The 23,108-nt window shown below is 37.7% G+C and overlaps 1 protein-coding gene across 1 annotated transcript in view; it reads left to right on the top strand.

Annotated features, from left to right (window-relative positions):
• The window catches only part of LOC308430434 (EGF-like and EMI domain-containing protein 1), a gene marked incomplete at both ends in the record, with an annotated part of 682,839 nt that overhangs the window by 458,635 nt on the left and 201,096 nt on the right, over positions 1-23,108 (top strand). The window contains 1 exon segment of the mRNA XM_080929594.1: positions 21,440-21,559. Within this exon segment, the coding sequence (XP_080785720.1) occupies positions 21,440-21,559 (120 nt within the window).

The following is a 23,108-nucleotide window of genomic DNA, read 5'->3' as shown; positions in this document are numbered from 1 at the left end:
AGTGGCCTTTTTAAAACATATATTTATTCATTGTATATTTTACAAATGCTTGCTTTAGGCCAGAAACTGAGATGGACATTGAAAATACAGTAATAAGACTGAATTTGTCAAACAGCACAGATCTGTGGTGGCATACACCATTAATCTCAGCACTCTGGAGAAAGAGGCAGGCAGATCTCTGAGTTCGAGGCACACCTGATCTGCAGAGCAAATCTCAAGACAACCAAGGCTGCAGAGAGAAACCCTGTCTCACAAAACCAAAAACTGACATACAAATAATCAGACAAGGAACTACTATGGGAAGTACCCATCTCTGACTGATATATAAATGTATACAATGAGTTATGTGTAACATGGGCTTGGGTCAGTGATGTTTTAAGATTCAGCAACACAGGTGTTTCTCAGCTTCGTATAATGGGGCTGATCCTTCTCAGACCTTGAGATGCCCTCTAACAAAGGACTTGAAGTAGAAATAGCAAACTCCAGAGTAACTATAAAGAAACCAATCCCCTTTACTTTGTATATTTAACTCAAGGTGAAATCATTACTTTAAAAAAATTATTACAGTCAGCCTCTTCTTCAGTGGCAATGGTCTCACTGCTAAAATGCAACCTTGGTGTTTCAAACAGACATTGATTTTGGTGTTGCTGTCATCAACCTCAGATTCTATTACTTCCTATTGAATGCACAAGTCTCTTAAGTTTCCCCCCCCCCCCATGGCCTTTTTGGTGGCATTAGCATCACTAGCCTCAGGAATTATTGACAGACTGATAAAAACAACTTCTACTGAGATCTTTTTAACTCAGCCCATGGATCAATATATGCCATGCGATTTATTTTATTTTCATAGCTTTATATTTTCTGTTATAAAAGTAATATGTTTTCATTGAAGGAAAGTTGGAAAAATTGGATAATAAAACACAAATGAGAAATGATAAAAGCACTCACCATCCCTCCGTGCACATATAGCAAATGTTGACATATTCATTTATACCTTTTCATGTTTTATTTGCATAAGTAAATATTGGTAGGCTTCTGCAGTGCTTTCTGTTTTATAAACTGCTTAAGATAAAGGTCTAAAGTCATCATTTGATATCATCTAAATATCTATTATGATTCTTAATGTTGTCATTATATCAATAATATATTTATTTAGAATTTTCTCTGTGCCAGTCAACACTGAAAAGCACACATACACACACACACACACACACACACACACACACACACACACACACACAGATAGAGAGAGAGAGAGAGATAGGGAGGGAGAGAGAGAGAGAGAGAGAGAGAGAGAAAAGATATATATGGTTTTAGTCAGGTTCTTTAATGACAGAACGATGGGGGTAGATAAATAGATAGATAGATAGATAGAGAGGTAGGTAGGTAGATAGATAGATAGATAGATAGATAGATAGATAGATAGATAGATAGATAGATAGACAGACAGATAGATAAGTAGGTAGGTAGGTAGATAAATAGATAGATAGATAGATAGATAGATAGATAGATAGATAGATAGATAGATGATATAAATAGATATAGATGATAAAGATATAGATGATATAGGTAGAGATGATAGACATAGATAGAGATGATAGAGATAGAGATAGAGATGAGATAGAGATAGAGATAGAGAGATAGAGATAGAGATAGAGATAGAGATAGAGATAGAGATAGAGATAGAGATAGAGATAGAGATAGATAGTGGCTTTAAAATCGTGATAACCAGATCACACCCAAGCCTCTGAGAACCTAGCTCCTCATTATTTGAGGCTGGTTCCTTAACTCGGAATATTCCCACAAACCCTGTCTCTCATTGAAGGAAGAGGAGCACAACAACCCTGAGGTACTCAGCCCACAAAGTTGGGTCCCTCATTACTCTAAGTTTGGTGCTGGGAGAACAAATAAAAGTTCCAGGAGAGCCAGTGGTCTCTCATCCAAGGAGAAAACTAGGAAACTCTTAATGCTATTAATAAAGGCATCAGTAGAAGCAATGAAAGAAGGGCAGATCAGCTGGGTGGCAAGTGGAAAGACCAACCAAGCTCAAAAGGGAAAATGACCTTATCTTTGAAATGCCTTTAAAAAATGTGGGCTGCTAATTGAAGGTAACACCCACAACTGGGACGGGCCTTCCCACATCAATAGGACATCTCTTCCGGTGATGCTTCCTTCTCAGATGCTTCTAATTTGTTGCAAGTTGACATTAAAACAAAACATAATATGTTCTGTATCACTTAAGTGCCACCACCATCAAATCATGTGGCCATCCCCATCTGATAGAGAGAATGGAACACAGTGGAATTTTATCTATTGGCCCAGGTATCCCTTATAAGAAACAGTGTGGGAACTGGAAGCCAGAAACCGTAACTGTGGACTCAGGGATTTTCAGCCTACCTATAATGCCCAGCCTGCTGTGGTGAGCTTAATGAGATTCCCTAATGTTGCATCATTCCAGGTGAATACTTTATCATTGTCATGACTGTTATACATAGATTCACTTGAATCAATCTTTGCTCTTCTACCTGTTAATTTCTTTAAGATAAATTCCAGTGGTTGGATGGTTAAGCCTGAGGGATATTTGCACAATTTCTGTTATTAAATATTTATTCACACTTAAATCATAAGGCAGCCCAGCCTGCCACACTGATATGGACTGAAGGCTGGGAATAATAGAACAATAAATTTCAATTGTTGGATTTCTAGCAAATGATCACACCTGTCTGTGCCTAGTGGGAGAAATCTCTAGTACTTCTTTCTTTTCTTTTTTTAATGTTTATTTATTTACCAGATCCCATTACAGATGGTTGTGAGCCACCATGTAGTTGCTAGGAATTGAACTCAGGATATCTGGAAGAGAAGTCAGTACTTTTTAACCTTGGAGCCCATAATTCTTTTTTAACATAGTATTTTTATCGATTCTTTGGGAAATTCCCCCAAATTTAATACACTCGGATAACACTCACTTCCCAGTTCTTCTGTGTCCACCTGAGCCCTTGTAACCTCCTCCCCCAACAAAATAAAACAACAACAACCCCCAAATCTGGGTTGTCTGTATAGTCACTGGAGCATAGTCAAACTCTCAGTGGCCTGCCCCTTAAATAGAACTGAGTCCTTCTCCTCCCGAATACATACTGGAAGTCTTCCACTGTAGAGATATACACATCAGCATCCTTATCACACCCTTATCAGACTCTGTAAGAGTTCTCTTTAATGGCTTTCTGTTTAGGCTGTTACCTGTTTTGTTTGTTTGTTTGTTAGAATGGAGATGGGGGAAGGTAGGAATTGTCACCTCTATTGTCCCATTTTCCCTCTTTCTGAACTGTGCATCTGTAGCCATTGGTATCACTGCCAAAGTAGTTGCTCTTTACAGTCAGTGTGAACACAGACCATGTGCTTCTATGATTCCTGTTAATAGTACATACCAGGAACATGGTCCAGAACCACAGACACAAGGCTATATCAATCACAGCCCAAACTATAAACATTAACAGGGACTCGAGCACAGAATACTCACATCACTATGGGCCCTGGCGGCAGCGTAGACCAGGGAGATCTGCATAACCTTTGGTAATAACATGGGTATCAGATATCAATATAATCCCTGGCTGCAATTGGACCTCAGATCCATCTTGGCCCTCGGTGGCAGCACAGACCTGAACATCATCATGGCCTCAAACCAAGACATAGACAATAAACATCCGTGTGGCATTAAGAGTTAACATGAGCTTTGGACCTCATCCTGTTCTCTAGCTCATCAGGTACTCTGACCCACACATGGCCTTAAGTGGTACCATGGATCACAGGTGTTCCTTTGTTGAGATCCAATCCAGAAAGTGAACAGTTCTTTATCTAGGACCTCCGTCATCCAAAGTGATTCTGTGTCTAGGGAGCATGATTGTGGCTTGAGTCTGAATTGGCATAAGCTCCAGGCTGTTGCATGGACCTTCTCTCTCTCTCTCTCTCTCTCTCTCTCTCTCTCTCTCTCTCTCTCTCTCTCTCTCTCTCTCTCTCTCTCTCCTTCCTCATTATTACCTTCAAGTCTATAGTTCTGCCTCTCTCCTCAGCCCACACACTGCTCCTCTCTTCCATTTTACCCAACACTCCATCACACATTGATTTTCATATTGGTACCTGGTTGGCCTGGGTCACTTCTGCCCATCCCTGCCCCATCATGGCAAGCTTAGTAATCCCAGAGATGGGAAAAACTTCAGTGAAAATTCAGAAACACAAAATTGGGAAATCTGACAAAAGCTGGTACCTAGAGAGGTGCCTTGGTATTTGATGGGCTCCATGGAGGTATCTCAGGCTGCCCAGGTCTTTCCTACAAAGTAGACTGCACTTTCTACCTCTCAGATGCTTGTTCTAATACAGGGTTCAGTATCCTTTGATCATCCAGGAAAGTACATGGAAACTAAATAGAATCTGTTAGAGCATTTCAGTCCAATGGCTTTTGGGTTTGGAAGTATAGTAAAGACTTATATTGACATTTGCTTCATAGAACTTCTTGCAAACATTATTTTCAGTATCAGTATATCTGAGGATGTCTTTTCTACAATAAAATTATTACTGGAAGACATTAAATTACAGTAGCACCTTTTTGAATATTTGAGTATTCTAACGTCTCTCTTGTATCACAAACACACAAGCAATAAACCTTATGTTGTTTTTATTGGTGTATATACATTGTATATAGTATAGACACGGTGTTTTTTATTTGAAGCTTTTGAGAATTTCATGTGTGAGTATTTCATGTACATAACTTCTATTAAACTCCTTTGCACCCTCATCTCAAGATCTCAAGGCAAGCCTTTCTTTAATTATTACTACACACACACACACACACACACACACACACACACATACACACACACACAAACATTCTGAGTCTAGTTAGTATTTCTCATGTGTGTATGTATTTAAAGTTGACCTCCTGAGATTGGATAACTTATCAGGGGTTGATCCATAGAGAAGACTGGTTCCATTTATCTTGCCTATTATTTGTAACTCATTATCTACTGGGTGGTGCCATATGAAATTTCACCTAATCATCTTGGCCTGCCATCTGGTGTTGTATACAGGTATTGCTTAGGCAACTATAATTTTGATTTCCCTGTCATATATAGAAGACTTGATTTTATAGTATATAACCTGGTACTCTGGCTGTTATAATCATTCTGTCCCTTGTTTTCTATTTCTTGATCCTTTAATTTAGGTTTGTTTTGTATATTAATCAATCCATGATGGATACATCACATTCAGTTGTCATCTATGTTTTAACCTACAGTGGATTTATGTAATGGTCTCAATCTTCTGAAAAAGGAAGCTTCTTCTATAAGAGGTGAAGTGATACATTTACTGTGGGGAAAAGATAATCATTGTGAATACAGTTCAGAATTACACTGGTATAGGAAAGAAGTGTTTGCCTCTATGGTCTCAACAGCCTTGAGTAGTTGGCTAGGTTTACAGTCCCAATCCCCTATAGAGAGTATCTTAGGGGGTGTTTAGAAGGCAGGTTGTTATCCTAAGTGTGGGTCATGATTGTACATTTGGGGTTATCTTGCCATGTTGGTCTTCGTTGAAGTCATAGGTTTTACAGCTAGTTAGGACTATTACTTGTTGTCTTCCTTTGGCAGCATCATAGTTTCTTTGGATACTATAACAACTATTCTTCAGAGAGAAGGTATCTAGTAAGTTCAGTATGATTTCTCCAATTCTATGTCTGAACGGAGTGATACTTAAAGCAATAGGGCCTTACCTTCAAGTTATGGGAAGTAATCAAAAACTGAATTATGACCATTCATTAATCCTTTGTATCAGTTTTGAAATAAGCTAATGTTATCAGGTTCTTTCAAAATAATTTTTGCACATCTTTTTCTCAATTACATACTCAGCATGCACTATTTGTTGCATATCTCAGGACACTGGAATTATGTTTTTCCTGTCAGGAATGCCAAGTGGACTCTTGGGGTTATGCTGTGTACAGACAGTGTCACACAGCTGGTCCCAGTTTCCTGCTGGCACTTTCTTCAGCCTCCAGACTACACACACACACACACACACACACACACACACACACACACACAAGCATGCACTCGCCATGCACCGAAAGCAAAAACTCTAAAACCTGTTTTTCTTTTCTCTTGGATAACGAAAGAAATTCAGTGTGACTCAGTGGCTTGAAAGGATATTAAGATTAGACATTGGGATCAACATTTTACCCACTGTTATATTAAGCAATTATTTAAGCTAATTGATTCTATATTTTTCACCTGTAATTTTCAGATAATGATAGCACTGTGCCATAACTTTTAAGTGGAGGTTAAATAAAATAACACAAAATTTACATGCCTAGATCCTGTTTAGTTGCTAGATGCCAAAGTGTGTGTGTGTGTATGTGTATGTGTGTGTGTGTGTGTGTGTGTGTGTGTGTGTGATGGTAGCAACTCTTTCAGAATTAGAATGAAAGTGTATTCAAATCCTCAATTCTATATTCAAAATACTTGTGTAGAAACCATTGTGACCTTCCTCAGCCTCCCCCTCAATGTCACTAATGCCTGTGTACTGGCTTTTGGGAATAAACTTCATACACTGCCTTTTCCTTAACTTTACCTCGCAGGAACAGACACACAGTTGGTGTTTTGGGTTGTGGATCTGCTTTTATCAGTTGTCATCCTATCACTTCATTTGTCTGTCCTTTATGACGTATCTTGTGAACTCTCCTTTATCTTATCTTATCTCATCTTATCTTATCTTATCTTTATCCTTATCTCTGTATGCAAGGTCTTGGTAAGCAATGGAGATCTACAGCTCTTGGGAGACAGCTGCATGGTGACATACAGAAGGAGCGCTACAAATGATATCCTGTGGCTATGACATGGATACATAATCACAGCACATAGAACAGCCATGTCTACCCACTCTAGGTTTGCATGACTTATGCACAGGACGTGAAAGGAGGAGAGGGAAGCTGTGAAGAATAAGGGTCTTGGTAGGAGCACTGTAGAAATGAGAGGCATTAAACAGAATTGCAAGGCAATGTATATGAGCATAAACTCATTAACATTAAAAAGGGAGAGATCAAAATAACTATAAAGTGAACAAAACCTCCTAGCAACAACAAACCAAACAAAGAAGACCAGGCTCTTCCTGCTTCAGTTGTCTGTACTACCCACTCTGAGGCTTCTGTGTTGTAGAGACAATTCTTCATTGCATCGCGAATGTAGTTTTCTTACCTGTGAGACAGTTTGAAATTGTTTGTTCTTCAATAAAGTATGAGGTTTAAATAAGGAATGCATGCAGAGCACTTAAGACTGACTCTTGAACATAATAATCACTACACAAATATCCATAATATTATCATTGTTATATGGGAAGGAATTCTGAGCCTAGCTTGCCTACCATCTTATACGTAAATCTCACTCAAATGGAGTATTGAACAAATATGTGTATAGTTCCCAAAGCAATGGTTTTATTAGGATGCACTTGTGCTGGCTTATTATTATTACTATTATCATTATTTTGTTTTTATTAATGTATATATTTGTTCATTTTACATTCCAATACCAGTACCTCCTCTCCTCCCAAGATCCTCCATTCTCCTCTCCCATTTTTTCTCTCAGAAGGTAGAGATCCCTTGGGTATAACTCAACCCTGGCTCATCAAGTCACTGCACGAGGAGACACAACCTATTCCATTGAGATCAGAGAAGGTGGCCCAGTTAGGAGAATGGAATCTCCAGGCAGGCAACAGATTTAGGGACAGCCCCTTTCCAGTTGTTGGTGGACCTGCATGAAGACCAAGCTTCATGCCTGCTACATACGTGTTGAAGGCCTAGGTTTAGTACATGCTCCTTGGTTCTGGTAGTTCAGTCTCTGGAAACACCCAGGGCTCCAGGATAGTAGAGTTTATTCGTCTTCCTGTGCAGTCCCTGAGTTCTTTGACTCTCTCTATCTTTCTCCAATTCTTCCACAAGACTCCATAAGCTCTGTCTAGTGTTTGACTGTGGGTCCCTGCATCTGTTTCCATTGGCCGGAGGATGGAGCCTCTCAGAGGACAGTTATTCCAGCCTCCTGTCTGCAAGCATAACAGAGTATCAATAATAGTAGCAGGGATTAGATCTTGTTCATGAGGTAGGTCTCAATTTGTTGTGGCATCGGGGATAAAATTTTCTTTTCTCTTCTTCAATAACCTAAAGAAAACAGGAGATTGGTAAACCTTGCTGGTTTTGATATTTTCCTACATATATAGATATAAAACTTCTTTTTCTTCAGTTTCACTCACAATTACCTACATACTTAAAAATATTATGGATTTTCATACTATGAAATACATTACACATGAAATGAAATGCAAAATTTCTATTTCTTGATATTAACTTATTATGCTTTGGACTGTTTTTATATCTGTCTTATGCTAATAATGCCACTACTTATATACGTTATTTCAGTTATTTCATATTATATTCACTTCACATATTTATTTCACTATTATTGACAATAACTATGACAGAAATTCTGAGATATGGGTTCCTTGGTTGCAATATGTCTTCACTTAGAAGAAATTTCTAGTTTATTAATTTGTCTTTCATCCTACATCTATTAATAACTTATTTTTCCAAAGCAAATAGCCTGTCAGGACATGAGAGACTATGACATTTGACTACTAGGTGTCTTGTCAGGATTGGCTCCTTTTGTGCTGAAAATTGGGTCTCAGGTTGACCTATGCTGCAGGGTTTAGATGGTAAATTGCTGCTGCTGGGATGTGAACCAGACATGAATGCTGCATACTGTGTCTGCAGTTTGCAACCCAGGTATCCCAATATCAACAGCCAGACTAAAGAGTAGTCATAGGAAGAGATGACTACCTTCAGCCATGAGCCAAAGTCTCATACTGTAATAGATAGTCTTACTGTCCTAGAAACAGAGCCCACTGTGGGTCTCACTCAGACTCGCAGTGCGAGTTTCACATGTGAGCATTTCCATGGACCTCATAATGGTCTGGGCACAAGTTGGTTTGGACAAACTTTAAAGGAAGTATGCAGTTCATTAAGCTTGTACTGGTTCCAAAGGTCTCTCAACACAAACTATACTGATTTCTTGCTTTTTATCTAGGGCTAGATGAAAGAGATCCATAATGCTGTTCAAGAAATAAGCCTTGACTCTCTAAGGGACTTGAACTGGTAAAGTGAGCACATGAAATGAATATTGGTAATGAGCAAAACTTGAAAGGAAAAGTCTAACATTTAGTGTGAAGGGTTCTGTCTCTCTTAAAGAGCACACGCCAAATGATTGCTTTATCTCAGCTTTGCTTTGAGGGTTCCTTTATACAGGCTAGGAATAGCCAGTTAGTGTTTGCCTCAGATGGAAAAAATCTGCTTGGTATCTTTATTTCTCTACATGTTTTGTCTCACATTTTCTTCATGCAATGAGTGAAGAAAGCCTATCTCACTCTAGGAACTGGAATTGAAGATAATGAGCTATTTATATATAAAAAAAAATCCCTGGAGATTTATGCCCTCAGGGAGCTCATGATCTGGCAGAAAGACAAGGATATGAGTAAAACCTGCAGAGAGTGCTTAGATTCACTACCATTGTGTAATGGCACAATGGTAAAGCTGTGTTTGGGGTATTAAAGGAAACAAGAGATGAGCATCTGAAATAGCACACAGGTGCTCAGGGAAGGCTTTAAGAGGGGATGACAGCTACAATAAGCTTTATATGAGGATTGGAGAGAATTTACAATTCTAAATATCTTTCATATTGTTACACAGATAAGAAGTCCATGGTATATCTCAATGAGATGACATCATCTTCTACTGCATGTGTGAATGTGTGCACTGCCCAGACAGCTGAATGTTTTCTTCAATAGGTATACTTTGGCTTTATGAGTAGGATAGCTGGCTATCTAAAAGGTCAGGATGGGATTCAACACGTAGATGAAATCAAAGGTTCTGGTGATGAAATATCCTTGCACATTCACCAGAACCTGTGAAGATGTGGACAGAAGACACCGACATATTTTTGAGAAAGAACACAAATGTGATGTGACAATGATACCAGCATCAATCACTCAGTGTTCACCTTCGACAGCACTGCCAGAAAAAGAGACCATGGGATACCCAGCCCTAAGTGGGATATGTGTCCTGCATCCCCTTCTTTCCATGTATAGGGATCTTTCTAGAAGAGAACAGAAGATTAAGGGAGCCAGAGATGGTGGAGTGCAGCTGAGAAACAGTGTTTTCTGACATTACTTACCTGTTGCACACAAGGACTCACAATAGCTAAGATTTCTTGCACATTAGCAGCATAACAAAAAGCCAAATAAAACCCTAGAATGGACAAGAGAGTGTGGGACAGACACTTTTACGGCTCTCCTAAGGAAGGAATGTTAGCAACAGTATCTTATTCCTTTCTTGGTTTTTCTGACAGTTGCTGGAATATACTAAAATTCCTTGTATATGTTGCTTTTGTACCCTGGAACAGTAGAGGATTCATTTATCAGTTCAAAGAGAGTGAATGTTGCAGAAGAATGGCAATATTTGGGGTATTTCTGTATTACAGACCATGAGATATTTCTGGGGGTTTCTTTGTTGTTGTTGCTGTTGTTTTGTTCTTGGCTTCTTATTTCATTGCATTCTTCCTCAGCATCGTAGTGTGTGGACTGACTGTTCTCCACGGTGGTGTGCTGATGCCCCCCCCCCCTTATCATTTTATGCCCAGAACAAAGTTCTTTTCCTCCATAGTTGCTGCAAGAATTGTATAAAACATAATTATTCTAATCAGACAACCCCAACCTTATTTCAGTGGCTTGCACTTTATTTTTGCCCTCCCTTCCTCTTTATGCTACTGCTGGTGTCTCAGTTTAACACTTTCTTCTTTTACTTGATAATTCTTTCTTCTGCTTAATTTAGTACACAATTGTAGTTCTTAATATTTTATTTCTTTCCTTAGTGCACTAATTGTGTTATTTAATTTCAGAATCTCTGGTTCTTTCTTGTGGTTGATATCTCTAACAGACCTGTATTTTACACATGTTACTTTTCAATTTCATGTAGTTGTCTTTCTCTTGTAATGGCCAACTTTTAAAAAGATGCCTATTTTGATTTTTTTTTTTTGTCAGACAGATCATAGATCTCCATTTCTTTAGGATCAGTTGTAGATATCATTGTATAATTTCTGGTGGCATCATATTTCATGAACCCATGTCGATGATTTGATGTCTGTGTGGTCAAAGAAGCGAGACCCTCTTCCACTTGTCATCAGTCACATTTGACAAGAAAACTTTTTTACTGCTCAGTTTATAGACCAAGAAAAACCATCTTGGGGTTCTGTTAACACAACTGTTAGGATCTTCAAGCAGTCTGGCCTGATGTTTAAGTCAGGCTTGGTACATGACTGAGTACACCAAGTGGTCCTAGGGTTTGGGTTCACCAACTGGGTCTATTTTGACATTTAAGTAGGGCTGGTGATGGTACTACATGGTTGTACCTAAAGACAGTGCAGTGAACCTAGCTTGGTGTCCCACCCAATGTGAGCAGATCTGGAAGCTTATATTAGCAAGAAGCAACCTAGCACTTAGTCTAAAGTGTGTCTTGGATCCTAAGTATAAGTAAGGCCTAGTATCTGAGACTAATCTGGATTGAGATCAGCCAAGGCTACAGGGCTAATAAGCCTGGGCTATGCTTTATGAGATGCCTGAATCTCAAGTTTATTACATCTTGAGAATTTAGGAATAGGTCTGATATCCAAGTTTGTGATGTTGGTCTAGAACTAGTTAGATTGGGTCAGTGAAATTTGGGTCGTTGGGAGACAAACAAAATGTCAAAGTCTTAGTACCTAGGTCAGCCTTGGGACCAATCTGAAATTTTTATATGTACCTGGCAGTTTGGAACATGGGGGGGAGGAGAGATGACTTGGTGCCTGGTTTTACAGGGAAACCCTGGAGAGAGTGTCTGTTGTAGATTTGTGGGCTCAGTGCACTCTCCTTTCCCCATATAAACATCTCCCTGCACATCATGCTGTTGATGCTGGTTGGAACAGGAACACAGGAAATACAAAACTGTCTTCCCTCCCCCCTTCAATGTATCTCTTTTTATTTCTGCCCCACGGCTACAACCTCTCAGCTGGATGTCATATCTCATTTGAGGATATTTTCACATATGGATAGTTCATCAGACTGGCATTTCCATGAGACAAGACAGAGAAAATCCTTTTGTACTATTTTTCTGGCTTTCTGGTGTCTTACAGTCTAATAGTTTGCACCTTGAAGTTGTGAAAATTTTCACTATAATCTTTAATTTGCACTGGGAATATATGGAATTATTTTTTTTCATTTAAACATCTAAAATTGTAACAGATAATATAATACTCTAAAATGAAATACTCTAACCAAGTATTCCGCTGTTAAGAATAAGATACTATGACTTACTATGTTAAATGATAGTTAAACTAATGTTTTTTTTTTTTTGTTTTTTTTTCTTTTGTGAATTCTTGGTAATGCAGTTATTCAATTTACCTTTCATTTACATTCGGAGGTAATGTCAGAAGGGAACATAGAGAACTTATTCCTTCTGAATATTCAAAGTGCTAACTGTACATAAGCCTGAGAGAAAACCCAAGATATTTATAAATACAAAGTCAATGAATGAGAAACAACAGTTACTTCAAGATTACGACTTTGAAGAAGCTGCTTTATTTATAAGTCACATATATTTTTAATATAGAATGAAATAACTATTAAAGAAAAATAAAAGAAACTGGAACTTTACCTAAAACTTCCTACTACCTGTCTCTTTAGAAGTCTCTGGGTCTCCTAATCAATGAAAACCAAATTCCCTAAATAAACAGCCTAAGGTACACTGCTTTGTAACATTTGTAGTATTCCTTTCCTTTATTGAACCCTGCTTTAGATTAGATGGCTTTTCGGTATATCTTCAAAGGATTACATTCTAGATCTTGGTCATTGGTGTGGTGGGAATGTGAAGGAATAAAGCATTTAAGAAATATAAACCATTCAGATTTAGTGAAATCATTGGAAATATTGCTGTAGGTAGGATGAGAGATATTCCTGTTCTCAGAAAAAAGTTAGATGTAGAGAGACAGAGAAAGGAGGGACAGGGGAAAAGAAATGGAAGGAGAAGAGAGGAAAAAGGGGAGGGAAGAAAAGATGAAGAGAGAGAGAGATAGAGAGAGGGGGGAGAGAGGGAGAGAGACAAAGAGAGATTTTATTAAGAGAACTAGGTTGATTCTTTAGTTTTTCTGGCATCTTCTCTTGCCATTCCTCAATCACTGTGTTGTTGAGCAGAACTCAATGCAATATTTGACTGTTTTATAAAAAAAAAAAAAATAGCAACAGATTAACTAGTACCTGCAGCCAAAAACTTTAGAGCTTCGTTTTTGTTTAATAAAACTAGTTTGTTATAGCTTTTATAGGGATTTGAGATATAAGAATATATTAAGTTGTTGTGTAAATTCCAACCCAGTTCTTCATTGAGTTGGAAAGATCAGTGCGCAATTTCATCTGGAATAACAAAAGATCTAGAATAGCGAAATCCATACTAAACAACAAGAAAACATCTGCGGGAATCACTATCCCTGACCTCAAGCTATATTACAAGGCAATTGTGCTGAAAACTGCATGGTATTGGTACAGAAATAGGCATGTGGATCAATGGAATAGAATAGAAGATCCAAAAATGAACCATCACATATATGGCCACCTGATTTTTGACAAAGGAGCTGTAAACATTCAATGGAAAAAGGACAGCCTATTTAACAAATAGTGTTGGTCCAACTGGCACTCAGCATGCAGAAGAATGAAAATAGACCCTTTCTTATCTCCTTGTACAAAGCTCAAGTGCAAGTGGATCAAAGATCTCCACATTTAACCAGATACTCTGAAACTATTAGAAGAGAAAGTAGGGAAAACCTTAGAACACATAGGCACAGGAGAAAATTTTCTGAACAAAACACCAATGGCTCAAGCTCTAAGGTCAAAGATTAACAAATAGGATTTAATGAGATTGCAAAGTTTCTGTAAGGCTAAGGACATTGTCAAGAAAACAAAAGGGCAGCCAACAGAATAGGAAAAGATCTTTACCAACTCCACATCAGATAGAGGCCTAATATCCAAGGTATACAAAGAACTCAAAAAGCTAGACACCAGAGAATCAAACAACCCTATTAAAAAATGGGGTACAGAGCTAAACAAAACTTTCTCAATTGAGAAATATGGAATGGCTGAGAAACATCTAAGGAAGTGCTTGACATCCTTAGCCATCAGAGAAATGCAAATCAAAACAACCCTGAGATTCCACCTCACACCAGTCAGATTGACCAAGATCCAAAACTCAGATGACAGCAGATGCTGGCGAGGTTTTGGAGAAAAAGGAATACTTCTCCACTGTTGGTGGGGTTGTAAACTGATAAACCACTCTGGAAATCAGTCTGGCTATTCCTCAGAAAATTGGACATAGTACTACCTGAAGATGCAGCTATTCCACTTCTGGGCATATACCCCAGAGACACTATAACATACAACAAAGATACATGCACCACAATGTTCATAGCAGCTCTATTTATAATAGCCAGAAGCTGGAAGAACCCAGGTGTCCTTCAGTAGATGAATGGATACAAAAATTGTGGTGCATTTACACAATTGTGTAAGAAACAATGACTTAACCAAATTCTTCAGAAAATGGTTGCATCTAGAGAATATCATCCTGAGTGAGATAACCCAGTCACAAAAGAACAGACATAATATGCAGTCACTGATAGTGGGATGCTAACCCCAGAGGCTTGCACTGCCCCAGAAACAACTCACAGACTGCGTGAAGCTCAAGAAAAAAAGAAAACAAAACTAAACAAACAAACAAACAAAAAAACATTATGCTCAATCTTTACACACCAAGAAAACGTAGATTAATTCCGGGTTACATCCTTTTTTACATGTAATTTTTGCTCATTGTAACTGGTAAGACCTTAATGCAGAGTATCAAACCTTAAAAAAAAAGAAAAAAGAAAAAAAAGCCAATCACTGACAAAAACATATTTGTATACATTTATGCAAAAAATGTTTAAAATTTTTTTCTTCTATCTTTGTTTCTTAAAATAAAGTTTAAAAAAAGAATATATTGGGTTGTTGTAAACCAAAAACTTGCTTTTAACTAGATGTACTCTATTTAAAATCAAAGAATCTACCTTGCTATTGATCCATAAAGTTAGGATAGGATAGGATAGAATAAAATATAGTAGTTTCAAGTACCTTTAGTTATATTTGATCCATAAAAATTTCAGATGCCAAGACTAGAAATGGCTGAGAGATTAAAGGTTTAGTTTCCATCACAAAAATGGTGTCATACATGTAACACCAGTCCTAAAAGATCCAGTTACTGTTTCTGCCTCCATGGGCACTGTATGCACATTTACACAGATACCCCATTCTGTCTCAGTTCCCTTTCTGTGACTGTGAGAAGACATCATGGCCAAGGAAACATAGAAAACATTTAATTAGCTTTGTTTTCATGAGGGTTACCATCCATGGTACCAGAGCAAACACAAAGCAGCCAGAAAGCCTGAGAGTTTACATCATGATCTGTAAATATAAACCTCAAGAAACAGAGGGGGAGTGGGGGAGGGAGGGAGGGAGAACACAGTGGAAATGGTGTCCCGTTTGAAACCTCAAAGCCTACCTTGAGTGAAACTCTTCCTACCCACACAGACTAATCCTTCCCAGACAGTTTCTCCAGTTGTATTCAGACACATGAACCTATGAGGGCCATTCTTATTCAAGGCACCATTTCTACTTCCTGGCCCTCATGGGCTTGCAGTTATATCATTATGCAAAATGTATTTAGTCCAATTTCAGAAATCCTCATAGTCTTTTAGAGCCTGAATACTTTTAAAATCTACAATTCTCATCTGAGATTCACGATAGTCCTTTAACTATTACCTTATTAAAATCAAAAGCAAATCACACACTTCCAACATACAATGGCACAAAATATACATTATCTTTCTAAACGGGAAGAATTGTAGCATAGTAAGGACATGCTGTGCCAAAGTAAAACCTAAATCTAGCAGGGTTTTATTAGTCGGCACTTTTTAGAGTCACAGAAATTATTGAATAAATATCCATATATCTGTTTGTTTTTCTATCTATACATACACACACATATTATATACATATATATCCACATAAATATATAAATATCCAATATATATATTGGAATGACTTACAGTCTGCCATCCAACTAATCCAACAATGGCCAGCTGTGAATGGGAAGTCCAAGAATCTAGCAGTTCCTCAGTCCTATGACACTAGGTGTCTCACCTGTGACACTGGGATTCTAAACTAGGATCCAATACATGTGTTTGATGTAAGTGGAAGCAGGCAAAGAAAACGCCATCCTTTTTCTGTTGCTATTAAGTAGGCTTCTAGCGGAAGGTATGGCCCAGATAAAAGGTGTGCCTCAAGATCTGGATTAAAGGTGTGTGTCTTCCAGCCTCAGGATGTAGATCAAAAGCTTGTGTCTTCCAGCCTCAAGACCTGTGTCACAGGTACATTCTGTGATTGTAGGTATTCCAGATATAGTCAAGTTGACAACCAGGAATAGCTATCACACAAGGCAAATTTCAAATCTTGTAACTCAATATATGATGTCAAGTAGCATATATAATGACAGAATTGCTGCCTGATAAAGTTTTCACTTTCTATGTATAGCTCCCCTTAACAGGTATCCTGTGACTGGCATTTCCAACATATTTGTGTCTCCAATAGAACACAATTCCCTCAAGATAAAAACCGATAAAGAAAATGGAGCACATTTACCCAATGTATATTATTCATCTTAAAAATAAGAAAGTACAAAATAGAATTCACAGGTAAATGGGTGGAACTAGAAAAATCACACAGAGTGAAGTATCCAGACCCATAAAGACAGATATGGTATGTGTTTACTTATATGTGGTTATTAGCTGTGAAGTGAATGATAGCCAGGCTACAATCTGTAGAACCGTAGAGGGTAGGTATAGAATAAAGGACTATAGGGAATATATAGATCTATTCAGGGAAAAGGAATAGAATAGATAATTATGGGTTTGGACTGTAATAGGAGAATCAAGTGGGAAGTGGAAAGGGGGTTGTAAGAAGGAATATGGAGACAACTAAAATTGACAGGCATTTGAGAGGTAATATGGATATGTAATAAAGTTCATTACTTTTCAATTTAGCCTCAGATAATTCTTTAGACAAAGGCAGAAAGCAGCCACACAAGAATGGTCTTTAACCCAGTTGCTAATATTAATCCCCTCTGAACCCTTTTGAACTGTACTTTCATAGTCCATATAACTTTAAATACTACTGTCATTCTAAGCCCCTGCTAGGATGGTCACTGAGAATAAGGAGCAGGGTTCCATGGAGGGACAGGAGCCACACTTTAGTCTAGAAAAGAGGTGCATCATAGCCACATTGCCAGACAAGGAAAACAGGAAGTGGAAGCCATGCTTCAGCATTCAACCACTTTTCTAATCCTGACACCTAAATTGTTCTAAATTGTTACAAACAGCAAGATGGTGAGACATGTCACAGCAATAACCAACTTCTTGGTACAAACTTCTGTCTTAGTTAATCTTCTATTATGGTGACAAAACACCACAAATGGGACAACTTAGAAAAACAAGTGTTTAATTAATCAGAGCATTAGACTCTATGATGATGGAGCAAAGGCATGGTGGCAGGAACAGCCAAGAGTTTATATCTTGATCTATACACAAAATGGGAAGAGAAACCCCAAAGCCCACAACAAATAATAAACATCCACAAACAACGTCACAATGCCTAATCTTTCTGAAATAGTTCCACCAACATTGGACCAAGTATTTAGACATATGAGGTTATAAGGACCATTCTCATTCAAACCACCACACGCTCATATATTCATCATAAATTGGCAAAATTTGTAAAAGATTGACTTACTGAATGTATTTCCAATAAATGTGTCAGGGTAAAAATGCATGGGATACTTAAATACCCTACCATTCTGCACATTAAGTGAATTTCACATAAAAAAAAAAATCTCTTGAGTTATCCAACAAATGGTTTTTTTCTGTTAGTCAGAAGCTTATTTAATGTTGGAAGCTTTTATCATGTAACATTTACAAATAACCCTCATTGGTATTGTAAAGGACCCCATTTGAGAAAAGCAGAAGCTATCAAGAATGGAAGTGGCCACTAACAGCAATGAGAAAGGTTCTGTGGAGGAGACGGTAACTAGGATTCAGTCTTGAAAAAATAAATGTGTATTAGTCCCACTGCGAGAACAATGAGTGTGCAGGCAAGGAGACCAGAAAATAAGAGAGGCTGATACAGCCACTGCTTCCTCTACAAGAGAAATAAAGAGAGGGTCCTTTGCACTGCCCTATAAAACATTCAGATTTGTTTACTAAGCAAATATATTTGAATAGAAGAATCAATAAGACACGGTACTTGCTCTGAAGAGGGCCCCAATACTCATTGGCTCATGAAAAATACATCTTGACTGTGGACCATACACACTTACCACAATAGTTCTTATTTTTCCTATTGTATTTTTAAAAGTTCAACTTTTTAGTGGTACTATGGTGTTAAATAAAATACAGAAATTTAAACTTTCAAACTTGAAAGATTAAACACTATAGTTATCACCATAATAAATATCTGAGTATTTCTATCCCCTTTGAAGCCTCTCTTATAATCTTATAATAGTTTTCAGAAAAGCTCTCTATTCCTAACCTGAATAGTGAGGATTCTCTAAAGGAACAGAGCTGAAAATATACATACAGACATACAAACTTTCATACACACACACACACACACACACACACACACACAAACACACACATGTGTGTATGCACAAAATATTAGTTATATAATTTTTCCAACTAATATTGGAAAAACTATATATCTGGTGAACATAAAGTTCATCACACCACACACACCATCACCACAATAATTCAAATTACCATAGAAACAATAAATCTATATTACATCTTTACTATGTGTGTGTATGAAGGTCAGAGGAAAGCTTACCAGAGTTGCTTCTCTCATTCCAGGACATAGGGCTTAGGATGAAACTCAGGTCAGGCTTGGCAGCAAGTGCTTTAACTCTCTACACAAATCTTTGTTTCCACTAAATCTAGGAAAATTCTAGGAGCATTGTCATCTTGAGAAACTTGTAAATATCAGTAAATATGTAATGGAGATTTTCTGTGTTCATGCTAACTTGAATTAATGTTCTGTGACATCATGTTTATACTATTATCTGCATATCATCTAGACCCTGAAAAGGTGAGAAGCATTGCACCTCATCTTTTCTTTTTTGCATTGAGATAGTTTTTAATGTTTGATATTATTTACTAAAAAAGATTATATTCTAACAATTGAGGAAAAAATGAATGTGGTAACAATTATGGAAGTTGTTTGAAAGCCTCCGATGGTTTCTTGAATCAGTTCTGGTATATTTTATTACATAGTTTTTGTTGGGAGGTTTTCACATGCAGACTTGCTAAGTATATATGTATGAGTTGTCATATTCTATTATTTGTGATCTTGGTTTAATTTCAACCACCGTAGCTAGAGAAGAGACAATGTCACCCTCATTTTGAAAAAAAAAGATACTTCATTGTTCGTTTTTGGTGTTTTTTGGTTTCATTATCAGAGTTCTTTTTCCATTAATTTGGGATTTACCTTCTTTCCATTTTGAAATTTCTAAATTTTAGCATTGACTTTTGCTATAAATACTTAAAGCTCTCTGATTCTTTAAACACTGCTTCAATTTTCTCCTGCTCATTTCAATAATGTTTTGAATTATTTAAAAATATTTGACTTGGACTGGAAATGGCACAGTGAGAGAGTAGCCTACTGATTAGAAATGAGGACCTGAGTTTGGATGCCTAAAACTCATGTGACTGGTGCTGGTGGGCAGATAGACAAATAGAAAACCTCCATGGTAGTCATTTTAAATCCACTGATGTTTTGTTTTGACTGTGTTCATGGTCTGTCATTTTCAGGGCCTTGTGGGCATTTAAGATGTGAGTGCTGCTGAAGGAGTTATAAATGTCAGTCAGTTAATGCAACATCATAGTGTAGTCTCCATAATTCTTAATGTCTTTGTCTCAGTGTCTCAATCAACTTTGTCATCTTATAGTTCTAGGGACCAATTCTTGACACTTATAAACCCAGTTTTTAATAGAAAATAAACTCTGAATGTTTTATTTATAAACTAAAGAGACAATCTGCCATCAAAAGATACCCCAAGTTCTTTCTGTGACTTTGTCTTATAAATTGCAATCAGAGGACTATCTCAACTCTCCCATGATTTCCATGATTTCTTTGCACAACCTATATAAAAATGGATGAATTCTTTAAAACGCCAACCTGGCAATCTCATAGTTGAAGCAGGTAGTCTGAACAACCCTGTGTCGAATGAAGGAATTGAGTCAATGTTCACAGTTTTCTGAAACAGAAATCCCAGAGGCAAATTCCACCAAACTCTTAAAGAACTCAGAACAAAGCTGTAGTTGACATAATATATGCATACACAGCACCACTGAAAACATTTTGTAAGGCTAGCATTACTCGGTCCCAAAGCTAAGAAAAGGTATCACCGGAAACGAAAACTACAAAATAAATGAACATTTCTCAAATCTCAAAGTCTTTAACAAATAGAAGAAAACCTCACTGAACTCTTTATAAAATAATTACAATCTAGAACCAATAATTGTTCTTAGACAATCAAGGATGTTTAGACATTTGAAAGTCAATTATTAGAGAACTTGGTCATACAGGGCTATAACCCTGGCTTTCTGAAGCCAGAATTGAGGATGCGAGAATCAAGTTGAGTTCAAGGCCAGCCCAGGTTACATACAAATACCCTGTTCTCAAAAGGGAGAATAAATTCTCATTCCTACCAGCTGGACCTGGGATCCTCCTTTGTCTCTCCAACTGCCTTTTCCTGACTGGTGACCAAATGTCAAAAGGAATCTAGAGAAAGAAAGTGTTGATCTAAGGATGCTCCTGCCATCTAACAACATAAAACAGTGAATAGAGAAACAGAAACAGACTGAAGCCTTCCAAAGCCTTCCAGCATTTGCTGGTTCCCTTCTGTATTGAAGGGCAGGAGATATGATCTTAGAGACAGGGATATTAAGCTAAATCCTTTGTGACCTTGATCTCTGTATTTATGTTGCTCAAATTCAGGGGTCAGATCAACAAAAGAAATGGATTTGTTGAATGAGTTCTGTAGGAATGCGGGAAAAACTCTTCTGAAATCCTTGGCCATCTTTAAATGGGAAATGAATGACTTCAATATCTTAGTAGCGTTTCTTTGTCCGGGCTCCCACTCTGCATGACTTCCTAAACTGAATGAATTGCAAACTATCACTGTCTTATTGCTTTGCAGAGATAGACCCCTGTGCAGGTGCGAATGGATGTGCTCACCTATGTCAAAGTGAGAAAGGCATAGCCAGGTGTGCCTGCCACGCTGGGTACCAGCTGTCTGAAGACAAAAAGGCCTGTGAAGGTAGGAAGCAAAAGCTGATGTCTTAATTAGGTAATTGTTTGAAATCCTGTCATAGATCGAACAGTTGGAGCAGGTAGGAGAAAATGTATTTTTATTTATGCTAAAAAGTAGTACTTTGATTTTTGACTTGGTCATTCTGAAAAGTATTTTATAAGGATAAAAAACAAATCTCAGTGAAATTCTTATGTGTTGTTAAAAAAAAAAATGACCTAGAGTACTTTCAGAAATAATGCCTTTTGTTTTCTGGGTTTTCTTTTTTAAAAAAAAAATGAAACCCAGAATTAATATTTAAAAGCTTCTATAACCACACAGGGAGTTTTTGATTATAGACTACAGAGGTGGGGTAACCTTTGAAAAGCAAGTATGTGCAAATTAGGCTCTCAGAAGTTAGGAATAATTAAAATGAGAAGAGAAAGAAACCCTGTAAACACAAGGTTACACATTTCTGTTTCCAGAAATAGCAAAGCCTATACACTTCAGTTCAAAGATGAAAAGGCTAAATTGCTGCAAGACTGGGGCCAATGGAGGATGAAGGAATCCCTGTGGGAAAGACTTCATCCTAATAACTTCTGAAAGACCCCAGAATCCTTCATTTGTATCATGACATCTTCATAAAATGAGAAACAGTACATTTGTGTTCATGATGAAAACAACAAAATGTTCCTTGACTTACAGGACTGATAAACATTTTAAGAAATTGAATTGTAACCAACCTCTCCCAAAAAAATCAGTATAAAAGTTTTGAAGGGATAATGGAGGCTGATGAAATGGCTTATCTAGGACAGGTAATTGATGCTAAGCCTCAAGACCTGAGTTCAAGGCCCCATAAGGTAGAGGAAAAGAAGCAGCTGCTGTAAGTTGTCCTCTGCCTACACTTGTATACCTTGACACCCTCTCTGCATACACATAGGCACACATGCACACAAAATAAAAAAAAAAAAAGAAATAAAAAGGATTTGTGGATTTTAAACATACCATTCTGATTTCCATTTCTCTAATTGTTGTTTTATTATTGTATAGATGTGGGGGTATTTTGCCTAGACTTATGTCTGCATGCCACGGTGCAGAGGCCAGAAAAGGGCATCATATCCCCTGGGGAACTGGAGTCACAGAAAAGGCCAGCTGTCACTGGGTTTTTAGAATTGAACCTGGGTCCTCTAGAAGATCAAACAGTATTCTTCGATATGATGAGCAATCTCCCCAGTACCTGGTTTTCACTTCTTGTTCGTTTGTTTTTAATACATCCCAACCACAGGTTGCTCCCCATCCACTCTGCGCAGTCCTCACCCCTTCCCTGCCTCCCAGATCTGCTCTTTTCAGTTTCCCTTCCACAAGTACCGGCCCCCCAAGGATATCAACTGAACATGGCCTAACAAGATACAATGTGGCACACATCTCTCTTAGCAACTGGAACGAGGGAGGGTAGAGGATCAGAAGTATTCGTTTTTAAAAAAAAAAATGAGAGTCAAGAAACATAGAAAGCTATATAACTTTCATTTTCAAACTCCTATCTCAACGGCCAATACATCAATCTTATAAATCGCTCCCC

The sequence above is a fragment of the Micromys minutus genome (genome assembly GCF_963924665.1).
Source record: "Micromys minutus genome assembly, chromosome: 15".
In the NCBI taxonomy this organism is placed as follows: domain Eukaryota; kingdom Metazoa; phylum Chordata; class Mammalia; order Rodentia; family Muridae; genus Micromys; species Micromys minutus.
This window is presented reverse-complemented; position numbering and strand designations above follow the sequence as displayed.